General features: G+C 40.7%; 1 protein-coding gene across 1 annotated transcript in view; it reads right to left on the bottom strand.

The window, feature by feature from the left end:
- Window positions 1-23,471, bottom strand: part of LOC126810099 (parapinopsin) — a 33,093-nt gene extending 9,622 nt beyond the window's left edge. Inside the window, exons 1-2 of the mRNA XM_050535065.2 lie at window positions 23,349-23,471; window positions 1,618-2,629 (exon numbers count right to left, since the gene is read on the bottom strand). Coding sequence (XP_050391022.1) covers window positions 1,618-2,304 — 687 coding nt within the window. The 5' untranslated portion in view covers window positions 2,305-2,629; window positions 23,349-23,471. The remainder of the gene's footprint in view (window positions 1-1,617; window positions 2,630-23,348) is intronic.
- Window positions 23,472-25,239: the final 1,768 nt, after the last annotated feature.

The raw sequence follows: 25,239 nt of genomic DNA on the forward strand, positions 1-25,239 counted from the left end.
TGCGCATGCTCTCCAGATAAGAAAATGGCGTCACCGTTTGACATGATTTGTGGAATGTCTAGCCTCGTTCTTCGAGTCTCTGAAATGCAATGGTAGAATGTTTTTTTTGTCTTAAATATTAGATATCAGAAACCCACCTTTTTCCGATAAGATTACAACATCAATGTAGATTTAAATTGACAAATAATACCTGTTTTCAATGACGAGAACATTGGATGATATTGACTTAGAGACTTGGCTACTTTAATGTGTAATTATAACGATGCTTTATGCAAGAGCTAAATCTGTCTATTGCAGGTCTTTCTTTACGGCTTAAATGTTATTTCAAATTATTAATTAGACATTTATTAACAAAACAAGCCTATAATAAACGACTATCGGGTGGCTCCGATTTTAAATAGATTTGATCGGTTCGGCCAATTAATTTAAAATAGAGAGGCGAAGTTAAGTCTCGAATATGCTAGTACCGCGGTTACGATAATAAACAATCAATGCACGGTTCGGCCAATTAATGATTTAATTTAAAAATGGAGAAGCGAGGTTAACTCTCGAATATACTAGTACGCCCGTCTACATTAGCCCAGTTCGGAACAGAACAGTAGGGCGTTAAACCCCATTTAATTTCATTTCATTTCATTTATAATAATAAACAAGCAATGCACACATCTTGTCAAAACTACAAACAACCAATATAGCCAGAACGACCAGCTCTTTATCTAACTTTTACACAGAGAGAGAGGGTAACGTCCACTCGACACAAACTATGTCATTTCGGGACTAACATATGGTTCAATTTTATTTCAATAATTCGCTTGCGCGTAGGGGTCTTTAGCAGTGGGAGGAAACTGGAGAAAACCCACGAGGCTGGAAGGCAACCCTACTCCTTGTCACGCACAACCGGGGAATCGAAACCACGCCAGTTGACTCAATGACAGACCTTATGATACAACCATCCAACTCCCCTGTTGTTTTATGTGTTGTCGTCCTGTAGACAGATTATTGATGTGTGTACCATTGAAGCAATTTAACAAGCAAGCCACAGGTAATATTAGACTTATATAAATCACAGGACGGACAGTTGACTTCCGTTTCATATTATTAAAACCAATCATTAGCCTTATTTAATCCCACAGCGGGAATATGTCGTCAGATAATGTCTGAATTACGTTGTACATTTTGACGGGAACATTAGGTCATATTTTAGTTCGGCTAGTCCCAATCAGTATCATATTACCGAACACAATTATTGACCTATTTAAATCAAATGAAATGGGGGTTTAAAGTCCTACTGTTCTGCACCGACTGGGGTAATGAAAGAGAGAGAGAGAGAGAGAGAGAGAGAGAGAGATTTAACGTCCACTCGATACAAACTTTGTCGTTTCGGGACTAACATATGGTTCAATTTTATTACAATAAATCGCTTGCGCTTAGGGATCTTTAGCAGTGGGATGACCCGGAGAAAACTCACGAGGTTGAACAGTCACGTGCAATCGGGGAATCGAAACCACGCCAGTTGACTCAGTGACAGATTTTAGGATACAGCGCGCACACGCTAACCATTCGGCCATCCAACGCCCCCTGTTGATAAGAGAAAAATATTAATTTTATTTCACTTACCGTCATATACACGTTGAAATAGGAGAAAAACATGACACCTAGAGGAACAACCAGACAGGCGAAAAATATTACAAATATATAGCTCATGTCTGAGGGGTTGTCACTCTGCCATACAACACTGCAAGATATCTCGGCTCCTTCCAACGCGTAGCGATTCCAACCCACGGCAGGTAACGCCGACCACAAGAATCCCAGAAACCAGCAGATACCAACACTTATTCCAGCAATACGATGTGTTATTTTAGAAGCTTGTAATGGCTTGGCTATAACAAAATATCTATCGAATGATATGGCTGCCAGTAGGTACATGGATGTTTGTCCGAGAAAATAAACCATGAAACCCTCGTATAAACAACCGATTTCTCCAAACATCCATCCGTGGGACAAACTTGAGAACGCCGAGAACGGAGCTGCTGCAGATGCCATGAGGAAATCACAAATATTTAACGCCAGTATAAACATATTGGTCGGGGATCTGAGATTCTTGTTCTTGGCAAAAACCAGAATGGAGCAACTGTTGAAAGTGAATCCCAAACAACAATAACACATCATTACTATCCCAATTATCGTATAAGCCAAGGATGACATGGGGGGAGGCTTCGGTCCAGCGGAGGACGTCTCTGGAACTAGAGATGTCATCTCCTCCGAGGATATGACCATGGTGGTGAGATCGCTGCTGGCCGCCATGTCCGACAAGCAAGAAATGTAAGAAGCTTCTGGACATGTGGACGTTTTCTGGTCGAGTTTTGTCCTTCACGTCTTCTTCTTTGATTTGCAGAGAGTTGAGATGAGTTGAAAATGAGAAAAATCCACAGATCTTAATTCATCAAATGAAGTTTCATCTCATCTCATAAAACAAAATAACAGATGTACACGAAAACTCCAGATTCTCCATCGATGAAATTAAATCTATTTTTGCTTGCTTCGCAGGTAGGATCCGTTACCATAGTTGGGATTAATTAAACCAGTAATGTCCAATATCTTGATTGGTCCCACGGCCATTAGATTTATTCTACAAATAAGCAAAACGATATATATATATATATAGATATATAACACGCCATTTGACGATATAAAAGATTTCCAATAAATTATAAGAGCATGTGTGTAATATACATCCAATTAGACATTAACAAATAACTAATCGTGTTAATTTTATTGGTATTACTTAATTAACAAATCATGGTAAGCTGGTGCCTGGGTGACAAAGGAAATACGGTTTTAATGTCGGGATCGACAGGGCTTTTGAAGACGGTTATGCGCCACGCATTGCGCAATGGGGCAATTTTTGCCCTGTCACAGCTTTTTGACCAACCGGATAACAAAATCTATATTTCGGTTTACCAGCTTACTTTTCGGTATCGATCGAACTAATAAAATGAATTGGGGTTTAATGTCCTACTGTTCGGCTCCTATAAGGTGCTAATGAATACGGACATACGCCATACAGTCGGCTATGAATTTTTGCAGGACGGGATTAGCCCGATACTTGAGATAGTATATCAATGGGGTTTAACGTCCTACTGTTCTGCTCCTATACTGTGCTAATGAAGACGGGCATACGCCATACAGTATGCTATGAGTATGACGGAAAGTTTGCCCGGACAGCGTCGCTACAGTACAGTCTACTCATATCGAATTCCAACTGGCAAGGCATCTTTTACGTGCACGTAAATATGTACACAAGATCTCGGTTTTTCGTCCTATCCAAACGACTATACGTTGTCCCTTGCGAGGCACTCTACCCTGTATCACTGACAAGGAGGAATCTTCACGGCCACACAGGGGGCAAATCAGCGACGGCCAGACTACCGAGCCAACGTCTTACGGAGTCACCGTGGTTCCCCGGACTAGTGAAGACGGGCATGCGCCATTCAGTGCTTAATGGGGGCAAATGTTGCATGGACACAGTACCGGATCTAGGGGGGGGGGCAAAGTGGGACAAATGTCCCGGGCCCCCCACATTTAGGGGCCCCACAATTCTGGGTCATACTAATATTTTATCCCGGACGGAGCCAACCAGTACCTGGGCTGAGGGGGCGAGGATTGGGCCCTGGGCAGTAAGGGATATTGGGGGGCCCCCGGGACTGGTAGGTACCAACAGATTTTCGGAGCCCAGGAAATCGCTGCCTAAATTGTCTCAGATGCACTGAAATTAATCCTAATTTTAAAAAAAAATTCCTGGAGGAAAACACCCCAGTCACTCAAGGGGGCGGAATACATACTATAGTACGATCCGCGGTCAGTACGAACAATTTGAACAAACAACAATGGGGGCCCCCGCACAGTTGGTATGTCCAGGGCCCCCCACAAGGTTAATCCGACAGCTGCGTTATCACACTGATCAGCAGTGAATATTCGCTAGACCGCAACAATCACTAATAAGGATGACATCGATGCGACTTAATGAGAAACAAATATTAACTTTTTTCCTCCGACAAGTTAAATTCTAAAACATTTTTTTATGTATCAGAAAAATAGACATTTGAAGTATTTTTAGGTAACAATTATTTCCTATTTTAGTGTAAACGGGTATTAAAATGAGTAAAAGGCGCCATTCTGCTGGAATCAGTAACGTCTTATGTAAAGAATGCACGCGCCACCATTGAGCCAATGATTGACGCCGCGTGATATGACGTCATGTGTTGAAGGCAGTCATCTTTTACAGAGATATTAGAAGATCTTTGTAATACTCTGTGAAACAGATTGCTGCGTTATTTCAATTTCGAACTGTTTACAGGGGCGGATCCAGGAATTTTTGCAGGGTGTGTGTGTGGGGGGGGGGGGGTGTACGGAGGGGGGGCGGTACTTGAGACAATGTAGCCATGAGGAGGGGGGGGTCTCCCGCCGGCCTTGGAAATTTTTGAGAAATACATGGTCTTTATGGTCATTTTGGCGTACATACATACATACCCCGTTTGACGTCAATGTTTATTATGAATTAATAGGATCACATTGTTATTCAATTTCATTGAAATGAAATGAAATGAAATGGGGTTTAACGTCCTACTGTTCTGCTCCTATACTGGGCTAATGAAGACGGGCATACGCCATACAGTGTGCTATGAGGGAAATTTTGCCCTGGCAGCGGCACTATCGTCTACTCTTATATCGAATTCCAACTGCCAAGGGATCTTTTACGTGCTTTCGAATGTATACACTGGACCTCGGTTTTTCGTCTCATCCGAACGACTAGACAGCTGTCCTTGTCAGGCTCCCAGTCCTGCATCACTGACAAGGGAGAACCACGCCGGAAAATCTCGACGAACTTTCTAGGCCAATGCAGGGATCGAACACCCGACCTCCAAGCTAGCAAGTCAGCGTCTTACCCAATTAGTCACCGTGGCCTCCATGTTTGAAACTGGTTGAGCATCAGAACAAGATGATTTTTTTCATTGGAAATAACCCCGCACATACCCAATGGAGTCGGACAAACTATAAACCAACTGCGGTTTATATATTAGACAAATTAATATTATTATTTACACATGGGAGTTGAATGATAACGTCTTACCCCAAACAAATAGCAAAAGAAACCATGAAGTTTCGGAGAGCGATATCTCGTATCACATATGCCCGAAACACATGTCGCGCGTAGAGAAGAGTGTCTCTAGACACCTTTTATTTAAATTACACTGATTTTAAATGTTTTTACCCATTAGTCAATTTAAAGAAATTTCGTTTTGCGAAAAATTCATGATATAATTAATGGTCGATGACCGAAAATTGACATACAATCCGGAATGGGTCCAGGCCAAAACATCATGGAATTTCAGACACTTATTTTGACGGCTAGAAGGCAAAAAGGTTTTATCTCCCAAATTGTTATTTAAATTTTCATTTTTCACTTTACCCGTCTGCACATAAGTTAAATATATTTAATAGCGCTTTTATCTGGTGTATCTTTTTATATTGTTTTCTTATGAATTAGGCTATATAACAATAATATGCGCTTTTTGTTGTATATAATAATAATAATAATAATAGTTTGTTTAGTTATACTTCTCGTTTAAAAAATGTATGTTTTATCCCCTATAGAATCCTTTTCGCGGAAATCTATGACGTGTCTATGCACATCCCTGTCATGGCAGCCAACAGTATAATAGGGCATATATAAATAGATAGTTACTAAGTTAGTAGGTACTATTACTTGGGGCCCAATATGGTGTCTTTTCTAGCTTCACAGTTGTCGCAACTGTATCTATATACGGCTTTGAACTACGTCATTGAGTGACGCTGCAAGCGACAAATAGACCCACAAAGATTATTGATCCTAGCGAGAGTGACGTCTGTTTTTGAGGTTGGGTCCAACAATAAGCCATTTCGATTTTTTATTTCATTTAGAGATAAAATTACTCATAAATGTTCAGGTGTAGTGGAAGGGTCTGTCGTGCCGCGGACCGTAGTGGTCCCACCACTGGTCTATACGGACCTGGAACCAAGTATGACGTCATCGCCGTCATTTCAAAACTGTGGCGTCATATTAGAAATCGAAGTCCATCCATTGATGCGCAATTGCCCAAGGAACAAACATGGCAAATTTTATGACGATCATAGTTGAACCGATCTGATTAAAACACAGATCCTATTTCGTTTCGTGTTTTTATAATTCAAAATTTATTTGTCTTCACTACACTAGGGTCTGGAAAGAGTTGTTATCATTGACGTGTTCTGGATGATGTGAGGGATTAGCCATAAGCTACTTTCGAAGAACTTTACCAAACTGAATAGCGCTTGATTTCATTCATACGGGACGAAAAACCACGTTCTACATGGGCTTGCATGTAATGAATTCTTGGCAATTGGAATTTGATATAGCACATTGTACAGTATGATGTATGCCCGTCTTCGTTAACCCAGTAGGACGTAAAACACCATTTCGTTTTAGGGGGTTGGGTGACGGAATGGTTAACGCTTGCGCGTTGCTCCATAAGGTCTTTTATTGAGTCAACTGGCATCGTTTCGATTCCCCGTAGGGTCGCCTTTCTGTCTTCGTTGAACATTTTAAATCTCCAAATGACGTCCGTAATTAACCAAAAAACTAAAATTAGTTATCGGGTCGTATTCCGCTTCAACTGGGAGAGAGAGAGAGAGAGAGAGGGAGAGAGAGAGGGTCATTTCGGGACTAACACATGGTTCAATTTTATTTCAATAATTCGCTTGCGCCTAGGGGTCTTTAGCAGTGGGAGGAAACCGGAGGATCTGGAGAAAACCCACGAGATTGGACAGGCGATCCTACCTTGTCACGTACAACCAGGAAATCGAAACCACGCCAGTTGACTCAATGACATACCTTATGATATATTACCCAACGAAATTACTAAAATTTGGATTTTATTTTAAGTTAAAATTTAGTGAAACAGGCCCCAGTTCTTAAGTTTATGATTTTAAGTTTTTGTGAATAATAGCCCAGGGGCCCGTTTCACGAAAATTTAACTAAGATAAAAAAAATCCAAATTTTAGTAATTTGATTGGATAATATTAGATTGATTTTAGTGCTTAGCCAATCAAAATTGAAGTATCTACTAAAATTTGGATTTTATCTTTAGTGAAGATTTCGTGAAACAGGGCCCTGGTATTTAGCTGAAATATTGGTATGGCGTCTTGTACAATTGATACACCCTTCGATGCTATGCGGATGTAAAAATAGTTTCAAACGCATATTTCTCAAAACATATCATGACAGTTTACATGGAAATAAGTAATTATGGGTTGAGTTTAGTTGTCAATTAGTTGGGAGTTATCTTCCTGCTGTGTCCAGTATCTAGGTGTTGTGTATTTCACAGTTAGCTGGACAGTTTGTATTACAGGGCGTGTCAATTATTAGTATGCTAATTGTTGATTCACACTCTTAATTAATTCTAAATGTTTGGTTTTGAAAAATCGATTACTTATGAATGAAAGGGAGAGAGAGAGAGAGAGAGAGAGAGAGAGAGAGGCATTAGTCATTTCGAGACATACATATAGTACATTAGTCCCGAAATATAAATTGTACTAGTTTGTCTCGAGTGGACGTTAAACCCCGCCCCCTCTCTCTCCCTCTCCCTCCCTCTCCCTCCCTCTCTCTCTCTCTCTTTCCCTCTCCTACCCTAATTTGTCTCGAGTGGACGTTAAACCCCGCCCCCTCTCTCTCCCTCTCCCTCCCTCTCCCTCCCTCTCTCTCTCTCTCTCTCTCTCTTTCCCTCTCCTACCCTAGTTTGTCCCTCCCTCTCTCTCTCTCTCTCTCTCTCTCTCTTTCCCTCTCCTACCCTAGTTTGTCTCGAGTGGACGTTAAACCCCGCCCCCTCTCCCTCCCTCTCCCTCCCTCTCTCTCTCTCTCTCTCTCTCTCTCTCTCTCTCTCTTTCGCTTTCCTACCCTTGTATTGATTGGCCTGTACATACACGTAGTCAATCCATATAATTAACCATGTTCACCCATTATAAATCCAACAAAAACTATCTAAAATAATCACTCATCGATCCGACAAACATTCCCGTGGCTAAGAGTACAAGAAACCATGCTGATGTCGTTGTTCGTAGGCACACACACACTAGTACTAGGTCATCTCGACAGAGTCATTTCGAGAGAGAGAGAAACATACACACACACTAGTACTAGGTCATTTCGAGAGAGAGAGACACACACACACACACTAGTACAAGGTCATTTCGAGAGAGACATACACACACACACCATTACTAGGTCATTTCGAGAGAGACATACACACACACACCAGTACTAGGTCATTTCGAGGGAGAGACACACACACACACACCATTACTAGGTCATTTCGAGAGAGACGCACACACACACCATTACTAGGTTATTTGGAGACACACACCAGTACTAGGTCATTTCGAGGGAGACACACACACACACACACCATTACTAGGTCATTTCGAGAGAGACGCACACACACACCATTACTAGGTCATCTCGAGAGAGACACACACACACAAACACACACACCATTACTAGGTCATCTCGAGAGAGACACACACATCAGTACTAGGTTATTTCGGGACTAATACATGGTGGAATTTTATTTCAATAATTCGCTTACGCGTATGGGCTTTAGCAGTGGGTGACCCTATTCCTTGTCACGTACAAGAGGATAACCGAAACTCACGTCACTCAACTGAATGCCAGACCCTGTGATCTAGAACCATTCAGATCTGTCATTGATTCAACTGACGTTGTTTCGATTCTCCGGTTGTACGTGACAATGAGTAGGGTCGCCTGCCCAACCTCGTGGGTTTTCTCCTAGCACTCTCTCTCTCTCTCTCTCTCTCTCTCTCTCTCTCTCTCTCTCTCTCTCATCATTTCATTCCTATATAAAAGTCAAATATTTTGCCCATTATTCTAATCTATGTTAATTTTTAATTATATATGTTGATTGTGTCTTGTATCTAGGATAAATCGTGTGTGGTTCTTCATTAACCGAGTTGGTACAATCCCATTTCAAGAATTAAAGAAGGCAATGAATCCAATTATTGTCTATCATTTACTAGATAACAGCAAGAAATAATCACCTATTCCATCATTATAACGGCTTACCCACCTTGGTTCATTTAATTGATTTGATATACATATATATATCTTGTTTAAAATGACTGTGTGGGGTGCTCGAATGGTTAGCGCGTGCGCGCTGTATCATTAGGTCTGTCATTGAGTCAACTGGGCTGGTTTCGATTCCCCGGTTTTACGTGACAACCTCATGGGTTTTCTCCGGGTCCTCCAGTTTCCTCCCACTGCTAAAGATCCCTACGCGCAAGTGAATTATTGACATAAAATTGAAACCTATGTCAGTCCCGAGATGACTTAGTTTGTGTAGAGTGGACGTTAAACTCCACTTCTCTATATATATATAAATTGTGTGTAGCGGGGGGGGGGGGGGGTCTAGTGGTTTAATGCGTGCGCGTGAAATCACAAGGTCTGTCACTAAATCTGGTGCCGTGGTTTCGATTTCCCGCTTGTAGGGTCGCCTGTCCAACCTCGTGGGTTTTCGCCGAGTCCGGTGGCCCTAAACGGTGGTCAAGTGTACCCACTGGTGTGCACGTAAAAGAACCCTATAAGATTAGACCGTACCGCCGCTGTTCAGACTAAATGTATGGCACACTTTATGACGTTATCTTGTCTTTATTAACCCAGTCCGTATCGAAGCCAGGGGCGTACATAACGATTTTGTTTGGGGGGGGGGGGGGGTGTTTTGCCAAAATGCGACCGACTGATGCCCATACCCCTAGTACGAGTGACGCAGTCAGGAACCGAGTAGCTCAGGTGCGAGTTTTGTAGGGGCCATATGCAGTAGCGGATCTAGATGGGTGGGGGGGTCCAAATCTAGGGCGCCACCCCAGCCACAATGCCACCCCACAATGAATGTCAACAAAATACTGGTTATAACATTAAGCGTCCCGGTAGAACATAGATGGTAGTACGAGTGACGCAGTCAGAAACCGAGCAGCTCAGGTGCGAGTTTTGTAGGGGCCATATGCAGTAGCGGATCTAGATGGGTGGGGTGGGGTCCAAATCTAGGGCGCCAGCCCAGCCACAATCCCACCCCACAATGAATGTCAACAAAATACTGGTTATAACATTAAGCGTCCCGGTAGAACATAGATGGTATTGTATAATTATAATTAGACAAAATCTCAAGATCTGCCCCCTGTCAATTCCGCCTGTTTTGCAGGAGTTGACAGAACTTTTGTATAGTCTGACGCCCCACGCCCCACACACCAGTGCCAGTGGTACTACTAACATTACTAGGCAGTTCAGTATAACCGTGAATATGATAGTGCTGAGACAGTATAAGACAACAGAGGAATGGAAGAATGATGTTATAATGGAATCGAGCGCCGCGGGCGCGAAAAAATTTGAGATGTGTAACCGAGCTTTAAATTTTTGGGACTGGGCCTGACAATTATAGTCAATGTCACGGCAAATGGATCCAAATTCTCGTTAACGAGAGGATAAGAAATGGGACAGAATCTTGAGGCCTATCTGTCAATGTCGCCTGTTTTGTGAGAGTAGAACTAACAATTCTACAGTCTTTTGACCCACGAGTGACTCACTAGTGGTACTACTAACTGGACGATTCACTGTAACTGTGAATATGATAGTGATGAGATAGTATAAGACAGAGAAGGAGTTGAAGAATGATGGCATAATGGAATTGAGCGCCGATATGTTACTGAGCTTTTAATTTTTGAGAACTGGGCCTGAGGGCACTTTACCTCAATGGGGCGCTTACATGGTCTCTGAAATGCCCTGGACTGATGGTCAGAAAAAACCCCATTAATTCATTTAGTCTGAGACCGACTGCGGTGAGCACTTTTTTTTTGAGACCGACTATTTTTTCAAACATGATAAGTCGACAAGGTTATTTTATACTAAAGTTTTGCGTGAGTAGATTGGCGTGTGCAGTGAGCACTTATTTTGATACCGACTGCTCATATCTTACGACGGACTGCACTGATTTTGCGACCGACTAGTATTTGGGATCTATTCTGGCATTATTTGTTTACCTCATTAATTCATTAATTTTGAGACCGATTGCAGTGACTGCACTTATTTTGAGACCAACTATTTTTCTCCCTGGGGTAAATTTTGTTCTTAGACCTACATACTCACAGCAGAATAAGAGTGAAACACATTAAGTTTTCAAGGTTATTTTATACTAAAGTTTTGCGTGAGCAGCGTGACGTGTGCAGTGAGCACTTATTTTGATACCGACTGCTCTTATTTTGCGACCGACTGCACTGATTTTGCGACCGACTATTTTTTTCCTGAGGGGGGGGGGGGGGGGTACCACCACCCCCACCCCCCCACCCCACATTTACGCCCCTGATCGAAGCGTACGACGTTAAACCCCCGTTTCATTTAATTTCACGGTCCGCTTGAACTTACTATTGTTGGGAAAGTCTGAAGTGAAAGTGACATAATTACTAGAATGTTATTATGTTTGACCTGGATTAACCAATCTCATTCAGAATGCGGACCTTGTAGAGTCGGCTGAGCTAACAATCTGCCTGGCTAGTCGTTTAGGCCGATGACAAAAATACTAATCACCAAATTAACTCCCTTGGTGCGTGTTCTAGTAGTCTGAAGTAGATTAGAGAGGGGGAATCGAAACGCAAATTAAAGAAGTTAAATCGCTAATATTTGGGACCTAGAAATTGACATAAATGTGTCGTAGCGCATATAATAAAGTAATGTGAATGTATATAAACTGATTTACATTCAATCGTTTCCGTTTTTACTGTAATTTCTAATCAGTTATGTTCTGCGAAATACGTCAGATGTTTCAATCGAATGGCAATGTATGACGTCTGGTTATTCCAGTCTACACCGATAGTATTTATTGCGCATGCTCTCTAGATAAGAATAAAGGTCACCGTATGACATATGTCTAGCCTCGTTCTTCGAGTCCCTTGTTACAAATGGCGCCGAAACGCATTATGATACGTATATTAATGGTAAACTGTTTATTTTGTGTTAAATATTGGATATCAGAAGCCTATCATTTCCCGGTAAGATCACAACATCAATGTTGATTTAAAATGACAAATAATTTTTATTTTCAATGTCGAAGACTTTGGATGATATTATTAAGTCAGACTTAGCTACTTTAAAGCAACCAATACACGTTCAATGTTTTCGTTAATAAATTAATGAAGAAATTGAACGTGCATGGAAGACGGTGAATTAATTCAAACAATTTAATTGAACCATTTAACTGACGGATCAAAGTTCCTTTGATATTTATTGACGACTCGCCAACTAAATAGACCTTGTATGCTATTCCTTTCATCTGGATGTTTTCGATCAGAATGAAAATTGACGCTAATAAATTGACGAAAAAATTGAACATGTGTGGGCCGCTTAACTCAATAACGTGACACCACTGCCCTGCACCAACTGGACTGATGAACACGGGCATGCGCTATGCAATGTGCTACGGGAAAAATATTCCAGGACAGCAGTGATACGGCCTACCATTTTTTCGACTTCTAAGGCCTCTTTTACGTGCACACCAACGTGTAGACCGGAGCTCGGTTCGACTATAGACTTAAAAATGTACGAACTTAGTCTAGTAAAAGCAAAAGACTGCCACATATGCACTGTCAAGGCTTCTTTTACGTGCACACCACGGTGTAGACCGGACCTCGGTTCGGCTATAGACTTAAAAATGTACGAACTTAGTCTAGTGAAAGCAAAAGACTGCCACATATGCACTGTCAAGGCTTCTTTTACGTGCACACCAGGGTGTAGACCGGACCTCGGTTCGGCTATAGACTTAAAAGTGTGTGAACTTGGTCTAGTAAAAGCAAAAGACTACCGCACTATATTATACATGCACTGTCAAGGGTTCTTTTACGTGTACTTCATGTGTGTACCGGACTCACACCACTGTTGTATTTTTTCTTTTATACAGAAAGAGAATAATCCAGAGATGATATGTATGATTAGGTAGCAAGAACTAATTATAGGATATTATTGATTAACAATTACAGCGATACTGTCGTCTTTATTAAGGTATTTAAGGCCAGCTTGCACCGAAACAGGACGCATTTATAGATTACATCTTTAGTCGTTAACACTGTGGTTATGGGATTATATACTCTTCAAAAAAAGTAGGGGATATTCAGAAACAATACAAAACTGCGGAAATGCACTGCTGTTTTTATTAGAGGTAACCAGTGTATGTTAATAACAGGTCAATTGCCTACACATGAACACAAACAGTTCATTTGGGCGGCTTATCTGACGGCACCATTTCACTCGCAAAGAGATACACTGTCAAAAGTGAAAATGGACGTGTTTGATTTTTGTCTTAATGTTAAGTAATTGCTCCACCAATACTCAGACATTCAGCAATTCGTCGTGGCATGCTCCTAATCAACCGTCCAATCACGATTTGGAGCAATCTGACTCATTCCTCTTGCAGTGCCACGGCCAATTCTTGCAGTGTTGTCGGTTGACGTTGACGTCGACGAACATGAACACGTCTCCCGATCAAATTAAACGTAACACACTAAAGCAAAGATACGCTAAACAGTAAATCTTATGCAAGAACCGATAGGAAAGCAAACATGGATAGATAAACCAGCACGCGGCAGTTTTCATCAACCCTTCCTTGAAGTGTCAAATTTGACAATGAACCCCTCCCACTTGTATGGCGCTATTGCGTGTCGCATGTGCAGCTCAGTGGTTCTGTTGGGGCGATAAGTTCTTCATCTGTGAACATACTCTCAAAGCATGTCAAGTGTCCATGACTATTTATCATATCACAACCTGCATAGGTATTTGCATTTCAATATCCCCTACTTTTTTGAAGAGTATATTTACCCTTTAATAACTGTAATCTTTAGTCGTTAACACTGTTGTTATGGGATTATCTTTAGCCGTTACGAATAAAACGTTAGTTGAATTAACATACTATAATAGGAACGACGGCTAAATCTATTTGTTAAGGCCAGCTCAATTTTCGTCAAGGTCGCTGAGATGTTACAAATAAAACTGTAGTTTAAACATATATTATGACGTCACATTAATAATGACGTTATTGTAGTTTAAACATACAATATGCAAGAGCTAAATTTGCCTATTGCAGGTCTTTCTTTAGGCCTGACATCTTACTAAATTATTAATTTGACATTAATTAACTTATCCAGACCATAATCAACTCTCGGTGTCATCGCTACCCTGCGATATTTACTTGATTAGGATCCAGTTTGCTGCTCTACTTTCATTCATGATATAATCATTAAATGGATAATCGAGACTATGTTTTTTATCGTACCGACTTTAGTAATGGTGATCGAGGCTAGGCCGAAAATTTAATCGCTAAAATCCCGGTTCAGAGTAGATAAAATTGATTGAAATTTACAGTAAATTCCCTTTACATTATCTAGTTTTTAATTATTATAGTGAGAACTACCAGCTCTTTATCTAATCTCCCATGATGTATCTTTAATTGACATACTATAATAGGGCCGCCTGTAGCAGACTAACCGGGTGTGATATAATGAGAGTCGAGCCCACGTAGAAGAATAATGACAAACGATTACAAATGATATTGAACTAGTTTCCATTTTAACACAAAAAAATCTTTATGTTCTGTACATATCGACCAACAGCTGATCAAATTGTGACGTATTGTCCCTTGGCGCCAAACTGTCGTCTGCTAACAGTCTTCTATAGTATTCCTGTACTTTGCCTATATTTAATGGACGCCTTAAATACGTCTTCTTTGGATTCAGCGGACATGAAGTTTTGGAAAAATTTGGAATTTATATTTATACTTTCTGAATATCTTCACAAGCAATAAATTCTCCGCAACAGGTCAGGGTCAGATCGAAAAAACAATGCTAAGCGGGTTGGTCGTTGAATGGTTAACGTGTGCGCGTTTGATCACATGGTCGGTTATTGAGTCAAGCGGGTGGTTTCGAATCCCCGCTTGTACATGGCAAGTAGAAGGGTCCAACCTCGTGGGTTTTCTCCCGGTCCTCCGGTTTCCTCCCACCGCCAAGGACCCATTCGCGCTAAAGCACTATTGAAATAAAATTGAACTGCATGTTAGTCCCGAAGTGACCTAGTTAAACCCCCTCTCTATCATTATTAGGTGCATACGTGTTAGTGCTAAATCATAAGGCCAGCTGCTCGATTTATTAGGTGCATATGTGGTTAGTGCTAAATGATAAGGTCAGCTCAATTTTTTGTCATAGGTCACGAGATGTAAATAGGGCTAGTGCTAATCCCAACCCTAAGCCTAACCCTGGACCTGGCCCAAATGTTTACCCTAACACTAACCTACGATCTCGCCAACAATCACGTGCCCTAACTATATTTACATCTCAGCGACCTGGAAAAAAATTGAGCTGGCCTTAACAAATAGATTTAGCGCTCTATTATTATTAGCCTCCTTAATAACTCGAGCACGATGTGTCGCATCGACAATATTGTCTTTAAAAAGTCAATATGCAGTTTCGACGCAATTTTCTTAATTAGTCTGCTCCATAGGCATACTAGCAAGGGAACCGGGGGGGGGGGGCAGCTGCCCCCGCTAACTTTCGGGCAATCTGACTTTTCGGCCAGACGGGTAAAGTGAAAAAAAATTTGTTATTTCATCCACTTGCCAAAACCAAGTGCCCGAAATCTAATAAAACACTAATTTTACTTTTCTTTTAATGGACACTTTGTGCGACATTTTTCGGGCATCGATTATTATTTATGAATGCCGCTGCAACAGTCTGACTGTTTGGTTGGAATTCAGGTCGGCATAGAGTGGGATTTCGGTTACAAAACCATTGGACAACTTTGGAGTTGCTTGACTTATGGTCTAGAATAGCAGAAAAACACATTTGCGGCGGTTAAATTTTCAAAATTTTCTCCGGGAGGGCTAGGCCCGCATACCCTGCGACAATTGATTGGTTGTTTGGGATTCAGGTCGCATTGGTAATTCTTTAACTGGTTAGGACGTATCTTTAAATGTATCTGACAATCCCCATTAATGACTGCTTCACATTGTGATTGAATATACTGCATCTTAAATAGTATGAATAACACACAAGATGACCGGAACAAAAATACGATTTCTACAGTTTTATATCAAACTGGATACATGGGTTACAAGCATATATTATAATCTAGATGTTGTCCCTTGAACCTCAACGGTCTCTCCTAACAAATTTCTACATGATGTTTCCTCTATTAAATCTTCATGATGTCCACCCTAAAGTGCACATTCTATTAATTATATACTCTCAAATTCACAGCCATTAATTATTCTATTGGCCAATTATGATGTAATTAATCATGTGATTGGTCACCCATGCCAAATATGGAATGGTAACTTTCCTATTACGTGTTTTTAGACATAGAATCTATCCTTGAACTAAGACCCCTTTTCCTGTTATTCTCAGAATATTTCATAAACAATTTAATTTGCGTTTTAAATAAACTCATACAATAGCTAATATACTGACAATGGAGAATAATTAATGAAGGTCATAATATTATTATACATATGTGTTCTTTAGCACAAATCCCGCCACCCATATTACTATACTGTAAACGATTGATTTGTTGATTGGAATTCGAGTCAGCCACCTTAATTAGGCTATATTAGACCCCTTTGAAGTTGCTTTGTTCACGTGTTGTCCTGGAATAGCAGGAAAACGAGTTTGCGGCCGTCAAATATTCCAGAATTTTCTTGGGGGTTCCGTACACGGTAAACTCCGCTCCTTCGCCTCTCGCAGAAGACCGGCGCCGCTGTCTGTAAACCCGAAATGTTTTCGGCCATTTCGAGTTCTGCCCCCACCCCCACCCCACCACCACCCTAACTGTCATCGAACCCGTACGGGTTCTCCCCCCCCACCCACCACCACCCTAACTGTCATCGAACCCGTACGGGTTCTTCCCCCCCCCACCCACCACCACCCTAACTGTCATCGAACCCGTACGGGTTCTCCCCCCCCCCCCACCACCCTAACTGTCATCGAACCCGTACGCCTATGCTTTCTTCGATCCTTAAGATTTAAATGTGTGTTTTTCTGAAGTACTGTTCTAGTTCATTCAATTTATTGTCTAGTAACCTAATTTCTACATCTTTCTGTGTGATAATTGAATCGAGTTTCAATACTCCTTCTTCAAATTTATCAAGATCAAATTTCACTTCCTCGATGATAGTTATCCGCTCATTGATTGAGCGTAGTTTTACTTGTATTGCCTTCCTTAAAGGGACCATCTCGATTTTATCGGAGTTTTAGAAATAAAAGTCCGTGTACGTTGTAACACTATCTTAGTGATAATTGTAGGTTAGTTTCGTATATATTGAGTTTATTTACATCAGGTATATAAAACGCAGCTACATAACCACAACAACAATACAGGAACTTGTATACAGGAACATGTATTAAACAGAAACTAGACTACGACAGGAGCACATCAGGACAGTACATAACTATATTAAATCCACCATTCCGCCCCTCTCCCAAGGCCGTGCTCGGGCGAGCCCCCGCACTCGTCCAAGCCTCTCCTCTCCTTTTTTTTAAGCCATTTTATTTCCCAGAAATAAACAGAAACCGCGCTTAGGTTGGGGCCTAGGCTTGCTGCTTTATAACAGTTTTATAAATAGTATACATGGTTATCGTAATTTTATAGTACATGTAATAGTTCATTGGTGCAATGGTCGTCTGTCTAACTGTCAGCAAACAAACTCCTAGTTATATAGGGTCCGACAATAGATAAGACTCGTGATCATATATGGGATTGTCTTCTTATCACGTCATGATAACTGACCAGTCATGTCGAGTGTTGTACACAGATCATATGTAGTTTGTAAATGACATATTGAATTAGTTACATGTTTAATTAGATCAAAGACAGTTCGTGCCTTAAGAGAAGTATACACAGAGTTGAAAATTCGATATCGTCTATTATCAAAATCAGCTGGGGTCAATAAGTTCACAAAATCTAAATAATAGTTCGTATTTTATAAAATAGAAAAATTTGTCACAATGTATGAAATTAAATCGCCAAAATATAAAGGAATGGTGTATTTACCTTGTCTCAAAATTCCAGCTCAAAATATTGAGTGGTTTGGACGTGAACGTCGAAATCGCTTAACCGGACACAAAAGATATAATGGAGATTGTCCCTTTAAATCAACCTCTAACTGTGCTACTCCAACAGATACGGCTTTATTTACAATTTCAATAAGAGTCGTTATATATCTATAAAAAGGTCTTCTTTACCTTGGTTAGTATTCTCCGACGCGTCTACATGGGGTTTCTTTAAAACTAGTGAATATGCTATCTTCTTGACAAACTGTGTCGTGAGCTCTTACCATTTCGGGAGCCACGGTGGCTAAGTGGTTAAGACCCTGGCTCGCTAGCCTGGAGGTCGCGTGTTCCATTCCTACATTGGCCGAGAAAGTTCATCGAGATTTTCCGGCATGGTTTCCCTTTGTCAGTCGTGCAGGACGTAGGGACTGACAAGGACAGTGGTCTAGTCATTCAGACAGGAAGAAAAAACGAGGACCCGTGTATACATAGGCGTGCACATAAAAGACCCCTTGGCTGTTGAAATTCGACATAACAGTAGGCCAAAGTGCCGCAAATTTCCTTCATAGCTCAATGTATAGCGTATGCCTATCTTCATTAGCCCAGTCGGAGGAAAACAGTAAGACGTTAAACCCCATTTCATTTCATTTCAATTCTTTCGATTTGATATAATAAGACGTTAATTACGTTCGATCATGAACATTCTATTATAGTTTCATCCTATTTGTGTAAATATCGAATGGAATTGAACTGGACCAATCTAATATCAGTAGTTTTATTATATGTTGACCAGAAGGTTATCGTAAATGAAATGAAATGAAATGGGGTTTAAGGCCCTACTGTTCTGCTCCGAACTGGGCTAATGAAGACGGGCATAAACCATACAGTGTGCTATGAGGGAAATTTTGCCCGGACAGCGACACTACGGCCTACTCTTATATCGAATTCCAACTGTCAAAGGATCTTTTACGTGCACGCCAATGTGTACACGGACACCTCGGTGTTTCGTCTCATCCGAACGACTAGACAGCTGTCTTTGTCAGGCCCTCCGTCCTGTATCACTGACTAGGGTAAACGTAAAATAACCGGACTTGTTTGCCTGGGGTTAATTTCAGTGAATCGAGGTACAAGATCCAATGTCAGGACAAAACCCAATATTTATATCGTGAAATGAAATGGGGTTTAACGTCCTACTTTTCTGCTACGACATGTGGTAATTAAGACAGGCAGTGTGCTATAAGGGAGATTTTAGTCGGACATCAGCGCTGTGACTTACTCTTACTCTTATTCCAACCTTCAAAAAAGGTTCTCTTACGTGCACGCCAATGTGTGCACGGGACCTCGGTTTTTCGTAGCACCCGGACGACAATACGCTGTTCCTTACCAGGCTATCCGTCATACACCACTAACAAGGGGGAACCTCCAGAATATGATTATGAAATGATCAAGATCAGAATCGGGAAACGAAAGTTCTTAAAAAACTACACGGGGTCGGGCTGGGGCAAAAACTCTACACCAGCGGTTCTCAACCTTTTTTAGGCAACGGCACACCTTAGAGCACATGAAAAAATAGCGGCACACCTGGCTAAATATATGTGAAAAATATCTGAATTTTGCAAAATAAAAACATGGCAAGTCATAGACGGCATACAACCGTAGACACAGGCTAGTCATAGAAACATAGAACGACTCAAACTAAATAAAATAAAACACAGCTATGAACTTACTAGTAGACATCAGTGAATACTCAATTGGAATCGTGTGGGTTTTCGGATTTTCTTAGTGTGCCGTCGAAAATTTCGCGGCACACTTAGGAAGATCTCGCAGCAGACCTGTGTGCCGCGGCACACTTGTTGAGACTCACTGCGCGTCACTGTGTCCTGTTCGATTTTATCTGATGACGTGTTTAGTGTGATGACGTGTTTAGTAGAGAAAGTCTGTGTTAAAGATGCATTATGGGAGATTAGAAAAACAGTTGCCCTTTCTCGCTAATAGTTAAAAAATAGATAACGTGAATAGATGTTGAAAATTTCAGTCAAATTTCTCTACCCTGAACCGAGATATTAGCTTTTGAATTTTAAGCCTAGCCTCGATCATCATTACTAAAGTCGGTACGGTCAAAAACATAGTCTCGATTGTCCTTTTTTGGATTTAATCATCAATGAGTGTTGAGCAGCAACTCTAGTGAAAATCGTCTGGATAAGTTAATTAATGTCTAATTAATAGTTTATATAACATTTCGGGCCTAAAGTAAGACCTGCGATAGGCAGATTTAGCTCTTGCATAATGTATGTTTAATTAATTACTTAGAGTGGGAAGTTTACACCAGTGACACTAATTAATTAGAATAGATTATAGTCCTACACCCACAGTCCAGTAACCTCCCAATCCCTTACCAAAACAATCTGGGGCCTGTTTCACGAAATTTTAACTAAAGATAAAATCCAAATTTTAGTAGATACTTCAATTGTGATTGGCTGAGCACTAAAATCAATCTAATATTATCCAATAAAATAACTAAAATTAGAATTTTATCTTAGTTAAAATTTGGTGAAATAGGCCCCAGATGTGGGGATAGTGAAGTTAAACTTAACGGGTATCCTAAATATTATTCACTTATCTTTCATTCACAATTTACTCATGAATGAATCAATTGTATGATTAGAAACTCACTACCACTATATAAGGATATTTATCACCCAATAACACTTAGTTGGCAGTGGACGTAAAACTCTAGGTAGTTTATGGTAGTTTACTTACAAATTTAATTGTTATAGGGAAATAAAAAAAACCCCAACAAATAGCTGCATTTAACAATTATAAACAGCTAATGTATTATATTGTTGTCCATTGCATATTGCCAATTTTACATATTATTATAATTTTGTATACGTGTATAATATGTTAATAATATTTGTAAATAAACTTATTTAAAAAAAAAAAAAATCTAGAAACTAACGAACGAACGAAGCAATAACACAGTCTACAGTAGATATCGCTTGTGTGATAAATTTCATAATCTTCTTAGCAGATATCTAGGAGATATCTCCTTTACATGAATTTGATTGGTCAATTAAAAAGGAACTACGGTTGTACGTGGCAAGGAGTAGGGTCGCCTGTCCAACCTCGTGGGTTTTCTCCGGGTCCTCCGGTTTCCTCCCACTGCTAAAGACCCCTACGCGCAAGCGAATTATTGAAATAAAACTAAACCATGTGTTAGTCCAGAAATGACCTAGTTTGTGTCAAGTTGACGTTAAACTCGCTCTCTCTGTAACAAGTTTGTGACACTTCAACAAAATGATTTATACAATATTTAGTGAAAATGATTACATGTAAAAGATACATATAATATGGCGGTACTGTCTTCTTTTGGGAGCAAGTGTACACCCAGATTTCAGTTGTCTGATGGTTAGTTCAATATACCTATCTGTTCAATACCTATCTGTTCGGACTGAATCAAAGAGAGAGGGAGAGAAAAATGGGGTTTAACGGGGGGTCCCTACTCCTTGTCACGTACAACCGGGGAATCGAAACCCCGCCAGTTGACTCAATGACAGATCGTATGATACAGCACAGCACGCACGTGCTAACCATTCAGCCCCCCCCCCCCCGGGACTTAATCAAGTTTAGGAACTTGTATATATTTGGATGGCCGGGACCAAGCTTCTTCATTTTAAAGTATCAAATGTTTAAACTTTTCAAATGTGTAGGTGTTCTTGGTCCCACAGTTGCGAAATGGTTCCAGATTTCTCTGTCACCATTTTCGATTCAGAGGATATACATATGTCAACTGATAAGCTGTGATTAAATATCAGTGGTTTATTTTTTTATATTTCAAATTAATTATTACATCAACACAGTTCGCAATTTAATTTTAAATTTATAAGTAAACTGATTTCACCAATTTGCCCTTCTACTGATAGTGGGAAGTGTTCACCAGTGACAGTGAGAGAGAGAGAGAGAGAGAGAGAGAAATGGGGTTTAACGTCCACTCGACACAAACTAGGTCATTTCGGGAGTATCATATGGTTTAATTTTATTTACATAATTCGCTTGCGCGTAGGGGTCTTTAGCAGTGGGAGGAAACCGGAGGACCCGAAGAAAACCCACGAGGTTGGACAGGCGACCCTACTCCTTGCCACGTACAACCGGGGATTCGAAACCACGCCAGTCGACTCAATGACAGACTTTATGATACAGCGCGCGCACGCTAACCATTCAGCCATCCAACCCCCCACCAGTGACAGTAATTAAAGATACATTAGTTAAGAGTTTAATAAATAGTTGGTCCATTCTTGCTATAATAATTCAAAAATATAATAATTCAAATTACTTCATAGTCTGCTAAGTTATCATTGTTTGTAGTTTTGACAAGATGTGTGAACAGTGGTAACCAGGGCACTGGTATAATCGGGACATAGCCTCGCTTTCCCATTTTTAAATTAAATTTTTAAATGGCGAACCTTTTTAATCTAGTTGAAATATCGAGTATTCGATGCCACCAAGAGTCGATTATAGTCTTGTTTTGTTAATAAATATCTTATTAATAGTTTATATAACATTTCGGGCCTAAAGAATGACGTGCGATAGGCAGATTTAGCTCTTGCATAATGTATGTTTAATTAATTAATTTGAGTGGGAAGTTTACACCAGTGATACTAATTAATAAGAGTGGGAAGTTCACACCAGTGATACTAATTAATTAGAAAAGACTATAGTCCTACACCCACAGTACAGCAGGGGGTTGGATGGTTGAATGGTTAGCGTGCGCGCGCTGTATCATAAAGTCTGTCATTGAGTCGACTGGCGTGGTTTCCAATCCCTGGTTGTACGTGACAAGGAGTAGGGTCGCCTGTCCAACCTTGTGGGTTTTCTCCGGGTCCTCCGGTTTCCTCCCACTGCTAAAGACCCCTACACGCAAGCGAATTATTCAAATAAAATTGAACCATGTATTAGTCTCGAAATGACCCAGTGTGTGTCGAGTGGACGTTAAACCCCATTTCTCTCTCGCTCACTTCGGAGTCTCCGGTTTCCCTCCACTGCTAAAGACCCCTACGCGCAAGTGATTCATTGAAATAAAATTGAACATGTTAGTCCCGAAATGACATAGTTTGTGCTATATATCTCTCTCTCTCTCTATCTATCTATCTCTCTGTGTCAGTAGTGATAATATAAGATGAACTTACGTGATGTGAGATAGAATCCGTGTGTTAATATCAACTGATACAATACGATGAGGTACTATGAATGAGTATTATACAGGAGACAGTGGTTGGTTAATACTGTAAGAGGGGACGCTATCAATAAATGATGTTGAGAGTATCACGCCACTACTCTACCCTACAAAGATCAATACATTCCGATATTCATGTTTTTATCAGCAATTATCAGTGATTATTTCATGGTGTCGTATAATAACTATACCTATATTATATCTATAGTGGTTACACATTAAAGTGGCGTGCAGTCGGGGAGAGGTTGGGGGTGTCATTTCGAGGGCAGTCATAAGTTATCATGTCATATTGTGGTGTGTGGGTGTGGGTGTGTGTGTGTGTGAGAGAGAGGGGGGGGGGCGTTAACGTCCACTCGACACAAACTAGGTCATTTTGGGACTAACATATGGTTTAATTTTATTTCAATAATTAGCATGCGCGTAGGGGTCTTTAGCAGTGGGAAACCAGAGAACCCGAAGAGAGCGAGAGAGAAATGGGCTTTAACGTCCACTCGACACAAACTAGGTCATTTCGGGACTAACATATGGTTTAATTTTATTTCAATAATTCACTCACGCGTAGGGGTCTTTAGCAGTAGGAGGTTAACGGAGGAACCCGGAAAAAAAAACCCATGAGGTTGTACAGGCGACCCTACTCCTTGTCACATACAACCAGGGAATCGAAACCCCGCCAGTTGACTCAATGACAGACCTTATGTTACAGCGCGCACGTGCTAACCATTCAGCCATGCACCCCCTTCCCCCCCTGGACTGTGGGTGTAGGACTATAGTCTGTTCTAATTAATTAGTGTCACTGGTGAACACTTCCCACTATCAGTAGAAGGGCAAATTGGTGAAATCAGTTTACTTATAAATTTAAAATTGCGAACTGTGTTGATGTAATAATTAATTTGAAATATAAAAAAAATAAACTACTGATATTTAATCACAGCTTATCGGTTGACATATACAGCTCCTCTGAATCACAAATGGCGGCACAGAAATCTGGAACCATTTCGCCACTGTGGGGCCAAGAACAACTAATCATTTAGCAGGTTGGCATTGTAAACTGAAGAACGTGGTCCGCAAGCGAATTATTGAAATAAAATTGAACCATATGTCAGTTCCGAAATGACCTAGTTTGTGTTGAGTGGACGTTAAACCCCATCTCTCTCTCTTCAATTTATATCAGAAGAGGAATGAAATCGAGTTTACCGTCCTACGTGTATACTGTATCAGGACTAATGACGACGGACATACGCCACACAATGTGCTGTGGGTTGAACTTTGACATTCTACTATCGCAACGCTAAAAAATGTAAGGGAGTATTTGCAATTTGCAAGACCGATTTGTAAAACTTGAAGAAATGGAAAACGAAGTTTGGAGTCGGTTGCCCTAAACATGGGTAGTTTTATTTAAGACGCTGGCTCGCTAGCCTGGAGGTCGGGTGTTCGATCACTGCATTGGCCGAGAAAGTTCATCCAGATTTTCCGGCGTGGTTTCCCCTGTCAGTAATGCAGGACGGAGGGTCTGACAAGGACAGCTGTCTAGTCGTTCGGATGGGACGAAAAACCGAGGTCCCCTATACATATTGGCGTGCACGTAAAAAATCCCTTGGCAGCTGGTATTCGATATAAGAGTAGGGCGTAGCGCTGCTGCCCGGGCAAAATTTCCCTCATAGCACACTGTATGGCGTATGCCCGTCTTCATTAGCCCAGTTTAGGAGCAGAACAGTAGGACGTTAAACCCCATTTCATTTATTTATTTTCATGTTTGGTGGGTGGGAGAAACTTGAATAAATCTTGGTGCCCCCGTTCCCGATACATGTACTACTATACCACAATCTGATCCAAACACTGATCCT

This window comes from Patella vulgata, chromosome 2 (assembly GCF_932274485.2).
Source record: "Patella vulgata chromosome 2, xgPatVulg1.2, whole genome shotgun sequence".
NCBI classification, from domain to species: Eukaryota; Metazoa; Mollusca; class Gastropoda; family Patellidae; genus Patella; species Patella vulgata.